The sequence below is a fragment of the Nansenia antarctica genome (genome assembly GCF_963989245.1).
Source record: "Nansenia antarctica genome assembly, chromosome: 10".
Taxonomy (NCBI): Eukaryota; Metazoa; Chordata; class Actinopteri; order Argentiniformes; family Microstomatidae; genus Nansenia; species Nansenia antarctica.
The window spans coordinates 28,896,634-28,914,174 of NC_137680.1; the positions used below are offsets into that span (position 1 = coordinate 28,896,634).

Genomic DNA, 17,541 nt, shown 5'->3' on the forward strand with positions numbered 1-17,541 from the left:
GTCCTCCCGCTGGAGAAACACTGTGTGAGACCCTCCACGTTTTCAGAGAGCAGTTGTTGCTAACTTTTGAGTTTCTCTCCAGAGGTCGCAGCGTATATTAAATCCAACACAGGACCTCAGCGACAAAGTAATTTCTTCACTTACAACAACAACAATGTCAACCAAGGCGCTTCAGAGCCCGCCCACAGCCGAGGCAGACACATTCTATCACCGACCAATGGCAGAGCAGACTGCCGCGTGACTGACACTCCAATGCGCCAATGAGCACGCTAGGCTGTTTGATGGATATATCCCAGTGGATGTAAGGACAAATGGGATTGGGGAAAGGGGGAAGAACCTTTATCCGTCAATTGGCTGCAGAGGAGAAGAGGTGGGCATCGACTCAAGGAGCCTATGGGCGTAGGTTTGGAGTCGTGAGTGACAGCTGCTTTTGAGTTGCCAAATTGGAGGGGGCGGAAACCTTGCTTCGGTGAGGTCATCTGGTATGATGTAAACACTAACGTCACTATGTTCAGCTCCACTTGCGTTGATCATTCATCACACGTGATTCATTTACTAAAAGCACCATAAATGAAGGTCCCCCCCATTCAATCAAAGTATCTTGTTATAATGACACCAGCACACAGTTCACTTTAAAAAAAAGTTTTATTTCCTCATGTAATATGTAAAACAAAAAACACTGCAGTTGCATACAATGCACAGAACAACCAGTTTAAACAAATTTCAGAAGGGATTCATAAAAAAAACTACAAATCAATACTTAAAAACAGCTGGTCTTCTTTTTTTTTTTTTTTAAGTCCACACTTCGCACAAGAAAAGCAAAACGACATCACTGCCATTTCACTGGAACAATTAACTGTTGATTCTACAACACTTGTCTGGGATGTTTCCGATTAAACAACTGGTCGTTAGCCACCAGTGAGACTCAGGACGCAAATACAGAGCTCAAAAGTACTAAAAAAAATGACCCTTCCAAGAGTGGATGACAAAAGGGGAATATAAACTGCCTGTCAAAGTGACAGACAGACAGACAGACATGTTGGAGCCGGTGGAGAAGGAAAGCTCCACATCAGCGCCGCCTCCTGTCAGGACTTCTGCTGCGCCTGCGTCCTCCACCCCTGAGGGGAGAGAAGAAGAGTTTCACTCAAACATCGAACCAGTCAAACCATTTACAACAGTCACATCAATGTATAGTACATTTACATTAGTTACATTTTTTGTAAGCAAGTTAAGTCAGAAAATCATCTATCCACCAGTCATAGCAGGAAAAAGTAATCTATGCTGCTCAGGCCTGGAGCCACTCGCAGTCGTCGTTCTAGAAGGAAGAATTATTTTTTCATTTCTTTTTTTGTACACACAAACAACCAATGAGTAGATTATAACACGCATTCAATCATTGCGTGTGTGTGTACAGGTTAGAAGTAGTGGTCTGCACCATAACAGAGGGCTCAATTTAATGCAGGTAAAGGGGTTCAGAGGAATCAAGGACAGCTAACTGCTCTCGCTCTCGCTCCCTCTCCTTTCACTCTCCCTCCCTCTCTTCTCCCTCACTCTTTCTTTCTCTCTAACGTATAGCAAAAATACTGCTCACTGGCAGGCAAGACTCGCCTACATTTACATTTTAGACATGTAACAGACGACTTTATTATCCAAAGCCACTTACAACAAGTGCATGTGTCCAAAGTAATTGAATCACCTGTACATCAGTAATCATCATAAGAAAAATAAAATAAAAACTATGCTAGGACCAGGTGCCTCACCTCCTCTTGCTCTTGGGTGGCCCTCTGACAAAGCCCCAGTCCACACTGATGGGCTGGCCCATCATATCCTGGGCATTCAACCCCTCCATGGCAGCCTGGGCTTCTTTGTATGTCTCATACTCCACCAGCGCATAACCCTGGAGGAAAAAAAGACAGACACCACAATTTTAGACAAGTACACTAGAGCAGTGGTTCTCAAACCTCTCCTCGTGGACCCCCAGCCGCTCCACATATTTGATCTGTTCCACCACCAGCACACCTGATTCAGCTAATCAAGTAACTAACAAAGCGATTATGATTTGAACTTGATTAGTTGAATCAGGTGTGCTGGTGGTTGAACAGATCAAATATGTGGAGTGGCTGGGGGTCCCCGAGGAGAGGGTTGACTGCATTAGAGGTCCTCACGGGTCCTGCCTGAGCGGGCCTGGGTCCAAACATTGAACAAGCCCTCGGGGGTTTGGGTTAGGGTGTTGTTCGAATACCACAGATCTTGTGTGAATGACGCTACAGCTGGTTTACCCGTCCGGACCTGTTAAACAGCGTTGATCGTGGGAGCACGGCTTCTGTCCGTGCGCATCACCACACAAAGCGATCACATATAGCGTGAGTGTAGGGGTGAACAACGCATTTTGCCTACTTCTGTCCTGATTCAAGATCAGAAGATGTCCTGCAGTATAATCAGGTTTCAAACGTTTCAAAACATCGTCATTATATTCCTCTTTCGTACTCGTGTTCATCATTCACATTCAAGCAAGCAAAAACCTTTTGGTCTGTGGATTAATTGGCTTCATCGGAGAAGTACACGTTCTGAGACATTACTACCACCCGCACTGTGTCTCCTAAGACACCCGCTTTTCCCCTATACTGACTCTCCAGTGTCTATTAATAGCTTTTTTTTTTTACGTTCTTTCTTCTTCTATCACGACGACTGCCAATGGCCTCTGGCCTGAGCTAGGTCACTCTTCCTGCTAGAACTGGTGATGGTTGATGATTCACTTGCTTAGTCAAATGTATCGATTGTAAGTCGCTTTGGAATAAGGCGTCTGCTAAATGCCAAACATTTTAATGTAAATGAATGGCAAACTGTGTATGTTGAACAAAATGTTGGCTACAGTTTGTCTGTAATGTATATAATCACTCAGGGCTAGAACCTCATGTCTCGTTGTTCCATGGGTCCGGGTGTCTATTTAAAATAAGAACAGGTCCATTCAGGTTTGTGTAGGAAATCCACAGGATTTGGTAGGGGTCCACATTTTTGGACCCAAGAACACTAAACTGCACTAACTGAAGTAGCCTATGAATTAAAATGTTCAGTGCAGTGCATTATTTAGTTACGGCAATACACCATTGGAAAAAATAATGCTTGTGAGAAAATCCTTACAGGCAACCGTGTAGTGCCTGCAATGGTAAGCGCTTTGAACTTTCACACCTCATGTCCACCTTGCAGTGAGGACAGCCCCAAATTCAAAGAGAAAGCACATTATCCTTTGAGAAATAATCGGTATAATGCTGCCACCTAGTGTCATGTAGAGGGATTGCATAAGAAATAGCAAAATCATGGTCAGAGTGGTCTTGGCAGAAAATGATGTTCGCATTCACGTTGTCCAGGGTTCGACAGCAACGCTTGCCCAGAGCAAGTAAAAAAGGTGCCGGGTTTGTTTGCACGAGCCCGACGACTCTGCTGGATCCTGGATATTTGTACCTGTGTGCAGGAAGAACAACAGACGGCGCAGGCGCCAGACCAGACTAGATGATCTTGGAGTGATATTATTAAAGCATACGCGCCTGTCGATCACCCGTCGCATTGTGCACACTTAAATAATATCTTCACTCTGCGATCATGTAGTCTGGTCTAGTCTTGTTCTTCCTGCACACGGGTAAAAATATCCAGGATCCAGCAGCGTCTTCGGCTCGCGCAAACAAACCCGGCAAATGTTTTACTTGCTCCGGGCAAGCGGTACTGTACGAACCCTGTAGTCTGAAAAATGGTGCAAGACACAGATGTGTGGACTGTCCCTAACCTTGAGGTAGCCTGTCCTTCTGTCCAGGTTCAGGTGCAGGTTCTTGATCTCTCCGAACTCTGCAAACTTGTCGTGGATGTCCTCCTCTGTGGCCTCTTCATGGACGCCAGTAACAAAGAGGATCCAACCCTCCACAGCTGAGAGAAACAAAGACAAACATGGCCGTGTCAAGAAGCTGCCTCCATACGGCATAACACTGCCAGTGGCAAGGTTTACAAATGCTATTACAGGGTGACTCACCAGTTCTATTTCCAAAATACGTAAAAGTAAATTCAAAACATTATTAAGTACAGATCAAAACCAAGACGTATATTATTATTCATTCGAGTGTGCAAATTATCTATGCCATTTTCTTGAAATATAGATGAACATTCTTTGTGTGCTTATAAGCTATTCAATCCAATAATGTTTGCCAACTGATGGGACAAGATCCAGGGTTGTGGGCATCTTGGGGCGCTTCGGCTAAATCTTTTTTGTGCAACTGGCCCAGAGCATCATTTACAGTGTTACAGTAGACCAAACATCCCAAAATGTTGGGAACAACTTGCTGTGTGGATGTTATACTTGGGCAACCAGCAAAAACACCACTGCAAACATATGGAAGCGTCTGGTCACACTTTAGGAACATTATGGAAGTGTCTGGTCACACTTTAGGAACATTATGGAAGTGTCTGGTCACACTTTAGGAACATTATGGAAGTGTCTGGTCACACTTTAGGAACATTATGGAAGTGTCTGGTCACACTTTAGGACCGTGGTACGTACATCTTTGTGGGCCGGGTTCATCTCCATCCTGCTCCACAGTATCATAGTCTTCTCTGACTCTGGACCTGGCTCCCTCCTCTAGAACAGGGGACACAGGGGAACACATTGCATTATACCTCCCATGAAAAACACACGACAGATCAACATGGTACCCTCTGGACAACACGGAAAAGCAGTCCAAGTAAGTGCTGCAAAGACAGACACACAACTCTCAAACGCTCTGTAAAAGAGCTGGTAATGTCCACTCACCTGAGCCGAACCCTCGTCCCTTCCTCCTCTTGGCCTTCTCTTTCAGCTTGTGGATGCTCTCTGGGGGAACGGGAGGCAATAAACACACATGAACTTGTGTCCTGTATCGTGTTGGTGTTGAGATCAACATCCTAGTGTGTTAACGTCGCTTCTTCGTTGCCAGGTAACTGCTGCTAACCGCAACATGGAAACGTTTTATGAGCTAGCTACGAATGAATGAATGAAAGCTTTATTTCGAACATGTGGAAAAAAAGAAATAGTTATAACAACAAAAAACAAAACAAACAAAAACAAAAAACACTATTTAGTTCACATGTCCGAAAAGGAGTAGGAAGAAGCATAAGCTTATTTAATCCTACCCCTTCTCCAATACTCAAAGATTAATAATTAATAATCTACAGTTAACTTCAATATTAATATAATTTTTTTATTATTAAATCAAATTTATTTACGTATTTACATATTTAGCTAGTAGCTAGGCTAGTCACACCGGGCCTCGCGGCTTCCGTACAAACGGATTCGTTGTCTAGCCGACTAGTTAGCATGATACTGAGGTCAGACTGCAACCCCGTGTCCACTCCTAATCATTTAAGTTGGGCTCGGTAGCTAGCAGGTCATTTGGACATTGTTTAGCGCTTACACCAATCTCTCTCTCTCTCTCTCCCTGGTTAACACAACATACTGGTTAGCTAGTAAGGTTAGCTAGCCACACTACCCGTTCAGGATGAATGGGGCTACCAGGCCCATCCAGGCATCGCTGCTACGCTTGTTAGAAGTCTGGCAGAAAATCTAAAATCCCCACAGCTCCATACGCCTGGGTTTCTAACTAACCTACACACGTCGTGTTAGATGTGATAAAGTTTACCATCACCATCCTCATCCATAGGGAACTCCTCTCCTCCCGCCTCGTGAAGGTCCAGCACGTCCGCCATGTTGTCTTGTTGTTGGTGTAGATGTGTGTGGATGTGGAGAAGTGTGCGGACTGCGCATGCGTACATATCATATCCAGGAGTCTCGGGCTGTGTTCGAAATGGCATACTAGCATACTCAATGAGTATATACTGCATACTGCCTACTAAATTCATAATAAGTATGCCAATACCAGCCGACCGAAAATCTAGTATACATTTCTTGCATACTAAAATTTCACATAATCTACAGTGTGAACGCACTGCATACTCAAAATCTAGGTCATATCTAGTATGAGTAGTATGCTAGTATGCCATTCCGAACACAGCCTCGCTCACTGTGGCAAGGTTGCCAGATTGTGTGAACAAATGAGTTTTCTTCCATAAACTGTACTGATTATACATTTTATTTGTTTCAACCGTAACATGAATGTAACAAGTACCAAAGAATAACATGTTACATTTAAGACACATGTTTATACATTTTCATTCATGAAAATGTCATCAAGAAAATGCTGTTTCTGTTTATTTTTGTTGAATTCCACCTGTTGACCTGCATTGTGCTGGTACAAATCAAATCACAACACCTTTGGAAGAGGTCTGAATAAAACTAGGTGACCTATGACCTTTTTCTGCAGACCAGAGTCGAGCTGTACTGTGCTTGTCTGGTTACACACATCCACCGATAGTTGCTGCATGGAACTAGGCTGGAAATGACCATGTGAAAAGAACATATTCGGGTAGGCACTGTAGCATGTGCAGCACCCTCACTATTACTCGTGATTTAGATTTCGAAAACGGCTCAAAACTACTAGCCTACAACTCCGACCACTCTGCAGCAGAACACACACACACACACACACACACACACACACACGCACACACACACACACACACACACACACACACACACACACCACACAGACACACACACCACACACACACACACACACACACACACACGCATACATACACAGACACATACACACACACACACACACACACACACAGACACACACACACACATCCTACAAGGGACAGAAAATGTATTTCTATCCTTTGCATGTTGTTATTGTTATTTGATTGGCCAGCGAGGGCAGAATGTGTGTGTGTGTGTGTGTGTGTGTGTGTGTGTGTGTGTGTGTGTGTGTGTGTGTGTCTGGTCCAGATCTATAACCACAGAGATGTTTAAGAATTGATAACAGCCAGGGGTATTTCATCCAAAATATACAATCCAAAATGCACAGCTATCAAGTCTTTGTACAGTACAACACTGGTGATGTTCTGATCACTGATACAGTAAAAGGCATTCAGACATAGCAAAATAGACATTTTGTTAATTTGGTAATAAAATACTTTATTAATAGTATATTGAAAATGTAAAGTTGTTCAATGTTTGAAAAGGTTTTTCAATGTCGTAGGAGGAGTAGGTTTTAATGTCTGGATCTCCATCCCTCGTCACGAGTCTATCTACCCTTCTTTTCTGTCTATCTACTCTTCTTTTCTCTGTCTATCTACCCTTCTTTTCTGTCCATCTACCCTTCTTTTCTGTCTATCTACTCTTCTTTTCTCTGTCTATCTACTCTTCTTTTCTCTGTCTATCTACTCTTCTTTTCTCTGTCTATCCCTCGTCTTAATCGCTTTGAACTCAAGCTGGGAGGGGGTCAGAGTTCTGTGCAGCCTCCTTAGCCTAGTGTGCCTGCAGTGCAGTGACCACTTCATCCACCTTGGAGCTCAGGGAGTCTGGAGCCTCCAGCATGTGGAGAAGTTCAGAGTTGTCCATCTCCAGCAGCATCCCTGTGAGCTTGGCAGCTAGACTGGGGTGTGTTTTCTGGATAAGCTGGAAGAGATGCTCACCTGGAGGGATGGAGAATCAAACAATCAGTAACAGTTATTATACAGTATAGCTAACGGGGATCTACAGATCTAACAAGTAGACTCACCCAGCAGCTGTTTCCGCTCCTCAGGAGGAGTGGCAGCCAGCAGGGAGGCAGTCAGCACAGGAGGCTGCAGCTGCATGGGGACCTGTGTCTGGGGAGCCATGTGCTGCTGTGGGTAGTGTTCACCAGCTGCATGCTTGTTCTGGGGCACAGCGCACATCCTGGCTGTAGCTGCATTTGCACTCAAACCCTGAGTGGCTGTGTGCATAAGAAGACACTCATAATCAAAAGCTTATTCATTGTAAATGTTCTGATATTGGTCTAATCTACTGTATGTGCAGGGTTGCTTCAATAAATATACTGACCGATTCGCTGAGAGGTCTTCATACAGGAAACCTGGGACGGTGTGGCGTTCATAGAATCGAAAGTCTGAGGCTTGATGAAGGGAATGTTCTGGAAGTATTGAGGTTGCACACTCTGGGTGGCCCAGCCTCTCAGCTGAGCCAGCTGGTTGGTGAGGTAGTAGGCAGCACAGGTCTGGACCTGTGGAACGAGAGCCATGACGTATCCAGATGGTGGAGCAGGCTGGTAGGGGTTGTTGACTAGGTTGGGCATGGCGCAGACACTGTACTGTTTTGTGACATACGCCTGGTGCTGTGCTTGGCGATCCTCCCTGCGCTGGGCCAGGGCCACAAACAGCGGCTTGGTGGTCACAATGCGGCCGTTCATCTCAGTCACAGCCTTGGTGGCGTCCTCAGGGGAGGAGAAGCACACAAAGCCAAAGCCCTTGCTGCGCTGACCTTCCATCATCACCTTTGCACTGGTGATCGTTCCAAAGGAGGAGAACGCTTTGTGCAGACGCTCATCATCCAAGCCATCATCCAGGTTCTTCACGTACAGATTGACACCCTGGTAGAGAGAAACCCTGTTTAGTATAAGTATACTTATATGTATATAAGTATACTTATATGTATGTATAAGTAATGTCAATGTATAAGTAATATCTGTCTATGTATAAGTAATATCAACTTCTGTGTTAGTATCAGAGAACTGGAGGCCACAAACCTGGTATCTGGTCATACGCTCATGCTTCATGTGTTCAAACTGGCGCTTCAGCAGAGTCTGGCGCTCTCCTCTCTTCTGGGCACGGCCCACATAGACCTTTCTCCCGTTGATCTTCATACCATTCATGTCGTCAACGGCCTTCTGGGCATCCTCATGCCTTTCGAAGCTGACGAAGCCGAAACCCCGGGACTGACCATTGTCATCAGTTATGACCCGGACACTCAGGGTCGGTCCATATATTTCAAACTTTTCCTTCAGTTTTTGGTCATCCATATCCTTTCCAAAGTTTTTGATGTACACATTGGTGAACTCTCTGGCCTTGGCTCCATGTTCAGCCTCTCGTTCTTTTCTAGATTTGAAGTGTCCAATAAACACTAATTTGTCATTGAACAGCATGCCATTCAATGCCATTTTAATGGCTCTCTCAGCAGCCTCCTGGCACTCAAACTGCACATAGCCATGGCCTTTAGATTGGCCATTCTCATCACAAACAACCTTACAGGAAAGGACCTTTCCAAATGTAGAAAACGTGTCGTAGAGGTCCTGGCTGTCAATAGATTCCTCCAAGTTCTTGATGAAAACATTTACCCCACACTTCCTCAGTGAAGGGTCACGCTGAAACCACATGATGCGCATAGGTCTTCCTTTGAGGTCATCGAAGTTCATGGTGTCCAGGGCAAGCTCTGCGTCAGCGTGCTGTTGAAAGTTGACATAGGCATACCCAAGGGATCGTTGGGTGATCTTGTCCCTGCACACTCTGATGGAGATAATTGCACCAGCAGAGCTGTATTTCTCATGCAACATTGTCTCAGTGGTATCCTGGTGGAGATCTCCAACATACAAGGAGGCCATATTCATATTTAGTTGAAGAGAAGTTGAGAAGAAATCTGATATTAATTAGTTATTTTATGTAAACCAGCTCTTTTCCCTTCTTGTTTTTAGTTTTTTTTTTCCTAGCACCAGGGGAGCCCCCCCTCCCAAATTTCGTTGTATGGTACCTGTACTGTATTAATGACAATAAAGACCATTCATTCATTCATTCAAGAGAACTGGACTGATAGTGAGACTAGGAGTTAGGAGCTAAATCCAGAAGATGGCAGTAGTGCAAGGTTAAAAATGCAAGCTGGCGTTAGATCCAACAGAAGAAGAAGAAGGATATGCTAGGGCTACCCATATAGGTATATAATCTAGATGAGGCTACCCCCCATGCATGAACACAACCACGTGCCTCTGCTGTTGACAGTTTGCAGGTGTCACATTCAACCATGGAAGACCGTCAAGCTGTCGCCGACGCTTCTAAACTCTGTCTCAACAGTCTTTTAACAGTTTAATGAACAGCTTAAATACATAGCCATCCCAAACTGTCTTGCTATTAGACGATTATGATTGACTGTGTTGAATTAGTCAAGGTATAGAGGAATAAAGTATCAATGTGTACAATATAAGTTGATAAAGTAAGATAGGCCTATTTAATTTTCCACAAAAAAAATCTAAATAATAGGGCCTACACTGGCGTGTTCATGATGACAGTCTATCTATATGTAGGTAAGACAAAGGATTAAACATTGGTTGCTTTTTCTAGCCCTGGAACCAATACAAAGAGAGTTTTGCTGCATTTCACTGTGAAGTGGAACAAAGTAGGCTTTCACATGACGTATATTCTGTTTTAATAGGTCTGCATGGTATATCAGTATTAACTGAATTCTGTGTATATTCAGTGTCACACACACACACACACACACACACACCACACACACACACACACACACACACACACACACACACACACACACACACACACACACACACACACACACTCTCTAGCATGAGATTACAGAGCAGCCAGGAAACTCCCCCCTCCATCATAGCACCTCTTTCTCTACTAATGTGCTGTTCTGTTTCACTCTTTGTGAAAGATGCAATCTTAACACAATCCTATCCCACCATCTGATTCCAGAGACTAATGTTTTTGCCCACTCTATGAGGAATGTGCTAAACAGTGCATTCTATGTAGTCAATTGCACTTTGACTCCAAACAAGACAGAGAGAGACACACACACACTCACACACACACACACACACACACACACACACACACACACACACACACACACACACACACACTCTCACTCACACACACACACACACACACACACACACACACACACACACACACACACACACACACACACACACACACAGTGGTTGGAGTTACAACAGATTTGATCAATGAGCTTAGGGTGATCTTTCAAAGGCAGTTAATTCACAGTCATCATTTAGTGTGTCACTTTAGGCATCTTTGGTCAACCTAGTCTAATTAGATGCGGTAATTAACAATCCTAGGAGAGATGATGGATAATGACAAAATATTTTCTCAGTAAGCAATGGTTGTTGTTGTTGTCTTTCTAACATGTGCTGGGTGAGTGATAGAAACCTTATCTTTGTTATTTTACATAATATTAAGTTATATTACATTTCCACTTTTTTGTAGGATAATATCGATATCCTTATCTCCACTTAAACCAAAGATAAACTCGAATGCACGATATGTCTAGTAGAGGAAGACAACAGAACAGAACTGAAAATGAACTTTGACCTAATGAACACTAAACCAATATGAGTAAAGCACCTATGTCCACAATTTCCAATCTGGACTGAAATACCTGCCTACGCTCTCCAACTGTTTGACCCAAAACCAAGCCATAACATTGTGTTTATTCTGATGAATAGCAATTGAATTAATTATCTTTATTGTCTTTGTAACCGGTACAACGAAATTTAAATGCAAACCCTAGGTGCTAACGAACAAACACAGTCCTAAGATAATAAAACAAAATAAAATGAATGAGACATAAATAGACATAAATAGGGGGGATGTAAATAAAAATAGGGGGATAAGGGATCGGTAGACATCTGAGAATGTATCTATTATGTGAACTTCTATACTTCTATACACTATATGGCCTATTCACAGGGGGGAGTTAGCATGTAACTGTGTACTTTTATAAACATATAAACATATGGACTAGTAGACTTGTAGTATATGACCCTCATCACAAGAATGTAAACATATTGCACGCTTATAGAACATTGCACTATTCCCATGGTTATTGTAATTGGTAATTGGTCATTGGTCATTGAAGAGCAAGAAAGGTACACTTTTTTTTTTTAAAGCATCTCGAATCATATGATTTATATACAATATTTACAACAAAGTCAGAACGCAATCAAACTCGACAACAACATATTTCTATTGAATATGTGTTTAATGTGGAAAAAAACTGTAGATCCATTCAGATCTCAATTAAAGATTTAACCATAAAATAGGCTACTATTTTTTATTTCTATGGCATGAGGCAAAGAAGAAGAGTTCAAAGGTTTTCGAATACAAGATGTGACAACAATCACTCAGCAATACAATATACTTTGAACTTTATTATACTTTTATACTTTATCTACTGTTACCACGGTGCGCATGAGGGAATGGCTGATAACCTGATGACCAAGGTAATGTTAGGATAAGGTTATCTAGAGGTAGAAACGCTTTGTCAATACTATGTTCAGTCGTATTCTTTTTCAACTTTTATCTGTGTTTCAAGTCTGTAATAACAGAAAACAAATCATATAGAAATGTAACGGAGAAAACCCCAAATCCTAATAAATACAAGGCTATGACTGGTTGTACTGTATAAGTGTACTGTATTGCATATGAACCAGGTCATATTCAGATTTCATACGAATTTGGTCTTCTGGTTTTTGTGTGAATGAATACAAATGAAGAGTGGTCTTGTTGGTTTAAGACAAAGGGAGAAGACCAGGAAGTATACTGTGACCTGCCACCTTCTATTCTATTCTACTGTATACTATAAAAGTATTCTATTCTATTCTACTGTATACTATAAAAGTACTCTATTCTATTCTACTGTATACTATAAAAGTACTCTATTCTACTGTATACTATAAAAGTATTCTATTCTACTGTATACTATAAAAGTACTCTATTCTACTGTATACTATAAAAGTACTCTATTCTATTCTACTGTATACTATAAAAGTACTCTATTCTATTCTACTGTATACTATAAAAGTACTCTATTCTACTGTATACTATAAAAGTACTCTATTCTATTCTACTGTATACTATAAAAGTATTCTATTCTATTCTACTGTATACTATAAAAGTATTCTATTCTATTCTGCCATTTTGGACTAAAATCTCGATGAAAGAAAATGAAAATGTGTTAAATAGAACAAAAAAAGATGTGAATTTTTTTGGGGGTTAAATCATCTGGGGAATTATATCTTAGTATTTTTAGTTTTTAGTTTTTGTTTCTTTTAAATGAGTTTTTACTATAATAAAATTATGAATAATTTTAACAATCATAGTACCGCGTTGTACTGTAAACACATACACACATGCATGCACGCACGCACACACACACACACACACACACACACACACACACACACACACACACACACACGCACGCACGCACGCACGCACACAGAAACACACACACAGACTTTGTTTTTTTACTATGACAGACACATGAAGGTTCAGCCAACACAAGGGTTACGAATTCCCCCTCAGGCATTTCTGGGATAAGTTGGGTTGAATTGATTAAATCAGTTGCACCTCTCCCCCCCAGACATTACACACACACAACCACACACACACACACAAACACACACGGACTTTGTGTTTTACTGTGACAGACACATCAAGGTTCAGCCAACACAAGGGTTACAAATTCCCCCTCAGGCCACTTCCTTTTACATGTACACAGGCCAATCAAATTGTGAGTAGATCTAACCCTCTTATCTAGGAACTATAAAAACCCTTTCCCCCAGAGAGAAGGTACCACAAGGTCTGAGAAGAACTCCAGCAGTTAAGGTAAGTCTCACACAACCTTGCTTTGTCTGATGTCTAATGTCTCAGGGCCGGTTTCACAGGCGAGGTTTAAGCCTAATCCTAGACTAAAAAGCATCTTCAATGGAGATTTTACATTGAAAGTGTGATTTAGTCCAGGACGAGGCTTAACACTTGTCTTAAGCCGTGTCTGTGAAACCGGCCCATTGTGTTTTAATGTGAAAGTATACAGAACAAACAGCCATAGTAGTTCTAGTCTGTAGAAGGAGAAAGAGTCGTTTTTGTTCATTTGTGACTGTGGTATGTAAATATCAAGAGGGAGATTGTTGATAAAGTTGAGCAATAGGACAATGCAGTATAAAACGGTAACAATCGTGAATCCTTTTATGAAGAATTTAGTAGCTTTATTACAGTATGTGACATAGTACAGATTGATTGTGAGATTGTAGATAGGAAACATGATGTTTCACCAGGTCAGCATGAGACATTGGTAAAAATTGTTCATTATAAGGTGTACATTGTTTGTGTTTGATATTGCTAACAGTAGTATATCATAACCTGGAATTTAGCACATTAACCTGGTTTCATCCCAGACATTCTTACTTGTAAGTGAATTGAATATGTACATTTAACACAGTTTGTATAATTGCATCTGAAACCAACAGTATTGTTGAGCTAATCTTCTCGCCTTGTCCATCAGCAATCATGAAATTCTCTCTCGTCGCTGCCCTGGTGGTTGTGTTGGCCATTGCCCATGGTAAGAATTGATTCCATATTTTATTGTATAACGCTATTAAAAAACACAAACTCTTCTCATCATCTACAACCACAAAATATAGCTATATGTATAACCAACATTGTGTTCTATGTGGACTGTTTGAGCGCAGTGGTAAAAGCCTTTATTGGCAGCTCACAGTCAGAGACTGACTTGTACTGTATGTATGTTTTCTGTGTTTCTGACAGGCACTGAGTCATCGCCTCTGGTGAAGCGCGACGTCTCCGCTGACATGGAGAAGCTCGCCAAGTACTTCCAGGACATGTCCGTCATGGTGTCCAAAACCGCAGAGGATGTCATTGAGAAGCTGAAGGTCAACGAGCTGGCAATCCAGGCCGAGTATGTCACCAACTGTCAATGTCTCTCAGTATATTTCTCAGTATAGAAATACTATATTTTACTTACTTACTTTTTTACTTACTTACTAGTAGATTACATGGCTGATTTAAATCGTTTTTCTTACTCTTGAGGGCAATCTTTCTTGAACATCCAAGGAGAAAATCAGAAAAAAAAATCTTCAATGGAGATCAGAGCTGACTAAACCCTAAGAGTGACAGCCCTCTCTGTCACTGGGCTAGTCACATTAAGCATAAGATCATTTAATTTGGCTCACACATCGGCTTTCATGTTGTTTGTTCATATACCTTTGTTGACAGAGACAATGCATGTGAATCACCATGTCTGCTTTCGAATCGATGTCAAAGGGTCTGTCAGTTAGTCAGTGCTATGATATAACGCTAGCTAGCTCTGTGTGGGAATGGGAAGACTGCTTCATGAGTGTTTGTCTCTCACTCCTCTTTCACCACAGGACTTACCTTGAGGAGGGGAGAGTCCAGCTCCAGCCTGTGGCTGACAAGTTGACTGAAAATGCTGAGAAGATCAGGGAGCAGCTGGAGCCCCTCGCGGAAAGCATTCAGGCGCAGGTCAGACCTGTGGCCGACACCCTGCAGGCCCAGTTCGAGCCCCTGACCAAGAACCTCCAGGACCAAGTCCAGATGTTCTACCTGACTTTTTTGGAGAAGACCAAGGACCTGTTCCCACAGGACATGCTCCCCCCCCAGCTCCCCAAGTTCTAAGGCTAGGCATTGGTACACCGCAGCTACAATAACACCCCTGTAGCTTGCGTTCCCATACGGTTCTGCCCAGACTCTGGAAGGGTGACACCAGCCACCCCTGTACGCCTGTGTTTCACTTGTGTCTGTCCATTACACTCCCTCTTTTGACATCATCTGCACATTTCTCCATTAAAGGGGTTGAAAGGTGACCATTTTGTGTGATTGTTTTCTTTGATATGGGTCACAGGGGTTTTGTTGTGGTTTTTATGGTGCTGTGTATGATTTATTGGAGGTCAAAGGTTGTTTGGTTGCGCAGGTCAATATTTGGTTCAACACTGACCTTAAGGCCCCTGTTGTTCTCATTATGTATTTGTTAATATTGTGAAATAGGCAGTTTGAATTCCGATGGAGTTCAGGGCTGAACACTCATATCTACAGCTTTATCAGCACTGTTGTAGGAGACTGCTTTAACAGGGAGATGGATTGGATAGATAACGAACAGTCAATGGTACTGTATGCAAAATGGATTTTATATGTTTGAAATGCATATTGAAAGGTAGCTACAAAATCACTTGAGAAAATGCAATGGTCAGGTTCACAAAGTCATCCCAGGTTTACACTGCGGACAGGGACTTGACCCAAGCCCTTCAATGTCTCGGAAGCCATCTTCTATGATTGTGTCCATGCAGCCACGGCAGTAGTGGTGGCCACAGGGGTGACGCCAAAGTTTCCAGTGTTGAAGGCGACCGCAATGCTGACAGACGCGCAGCGCAGTTGTGCATCTGGCTGGCAGGGGCATGAGAGTGACCTCAGAAGACGTGCCTACCACATGACTGAAGGAGGGCAAAAAGATTATCCATCATCATCATCATCATCATCATCATCATCATCATCATCATCATCTAAAGATAGATCTAAAGTAGTCCTAGTAATTAAAATGGTAATTGAATAGCAGTAGTATTATCAATAATGTTAAAAACCCCCCAAAAATATTAATGTATTATTATTATTAACAACCATAATAATAACAATTAAAATAATGATTGTTGTCTTTTTAAAATATTAATATTAGTGTTATTATTATTATTATTATTATTATCATTATTATTATTATTATTATTATTATCATTATTATTATTATTATTATCATCATCATCATGTTTTTTTTTAAGCTGCTGTTTCAAAAGCAGACACTGTAGTTGTTTAGCCCACCTGTCATCTGAATCTTGTCCTTTCACCAACTGACAGCAAGGAAAGATGGAAAACATCCCTCTCAAACACCTCCGTACTCTAGTCCATACTCTCATTGCTTTTCAACAAAAATAGGTGAAAGGGTCCAAACAAACAAACAAAAAATATATATTATCAGCAACTATTTGTGATGCAGTGAAGTGAACAAAGGCCCAACAAGTTTCAACAAGGTAAAATGTACAGTTACCTACCTGTCGACATCTCCAGCCTACACTGAAGCAAAAAAAGCAGGAATTTCCTTTGGAATGCTAAGAATTCTAAGATGAACAAAGAATGGGGAGTGTCAAAGCCATCAACAATTTTTGCATCATAATCAGAAAATAATCAGGAAATAAATCTGGAAAAAGGACATTCATTCAATTGTCTAAAAAATGGAGACATGGATATACCATTTAACATGTTTAACTTATACACTTTGTACAGTATAAAAAGGTATTTCATTTCATTTATTTTATTATACTACTCAATATTTTGAGGCTGAAAGGTTGATAGCCATGAGCGTGATGATCACTGGAGGTCTATAAACATTTTCTCCAACAGGGGGCAAAATAAAAACCTCTTGACAGTGTGCATTTGTGAAGACAAGTTTATGACAACATCAGGCAATTAAATTAGTCTCAAAGCAATGAGGAAGACCATGATTTGTTGTCAGTTTTAGAACATAGAACAACAAAATCACTACTGCTATGGACCTTAAACTGACCTAAGGATGCATTTTCATCTGGTTTATGTTGTACAAACAATCACATTAAGACACAATTATTAGCCAATCTAAAGATTTTAACTATCACTCATAACTGCCATGGTAAGTTCATACACATTAGCTACACATTTGGCACAATTAAAAAACGTATTGATGCCTATAATCGGTGAGAAGAACATGGTTGTTTCAATTACTATTTTTTTAATTAAAAAAACAGCAACATTTATTAACAATAACCC

At 41.5% G+C, this 17,541-nt stretch overlaps 3 protein-coding genes across 4 annotated transcripts; 1 reads left to right on the forward strand and 2 right to left on the reverse strand.

Annotated features, from left to right (window-relative positions):
* Positions 1-626: 626 nt before the first annotated feature.
* rbm8a (RNA binding motif protein 8A) lies at positions 627-5,749 on the reverse strand. 2 transcript variants are annotated; one of them, XM_080540170.1, is made up of 6 exons: positions 5,667-5,749; positions 4,796-4,855; positions 4,547-4,624; positions 3,782-3,918; positions 1,761-1,897; positions 627-1,118 (listed from the first exon to the last, which is right to left on the reverse strand). In XM_080540170.1, exons 1-6 carry the CDS (start codon positions 5,725-5,727, stop codon positions 1,070-1,072), a joined length of 522 nt encoding a protein of 173 aa, XP_080396296.1. In that variant the 5' UTR covers positions 5,728-5,749; the 3' UTR covers positions 627-1,069. The 2 variants fall into 2 exon arrangements, with proteins under 2 accessions (XP_080396296.1, XP_080396295.1); XM_080540169.1 differs by having other exon boundaries at positions 5,661-5,747.
* A 1,644-nt stretch (positions 5,750-7,393) lies between these two features.
* LOC308166835 (polyadenylate-binding protein 1A-like) lies at positions 7,394-9,500 on the reverse strand (the record flags this gene model as incomplete). The annotated part of the gene is made up of 4 exons (XM_080541159.1): positions 7,394-7,446; positions 7,647-7,841; positions 7,949-8,492; positions 8,649-9,500. 4 exons carry the CDS (start codon positions 9,498-9,500, stop codon positions 7,394-7,396), a joined length of 1,644 nt encoding a protein of 547 aa, XP_080397285.1.
* Positions 9,501-13,446: 3,946 nt separating this feature from the next.
* On the forward strand, positions 13,447-15,557 carry LOC308166427 (uncharacterized protein). Its single transcript, XM_080540728.1, has 4 exons — positions 13,447-13,542; positions 14,219-14,275; positions 14,482-14,632; positions 15,102-15,557. Exons 2-4 carry the CDS (start codon positions 14,224-14,226, stop codon positions 15,367-15,369), a joined length of 471 nt encoding a protein of 156 aa, XP_080396854.1. The 5' UTR covers positions 13,447-13,542; positions 14,219-14,223; the 3' UTR covers positions 15,370-15,557.
* The last annotated feature ends 1,984 nt before the right edge of the window (positions 15,558-17,541 follow it).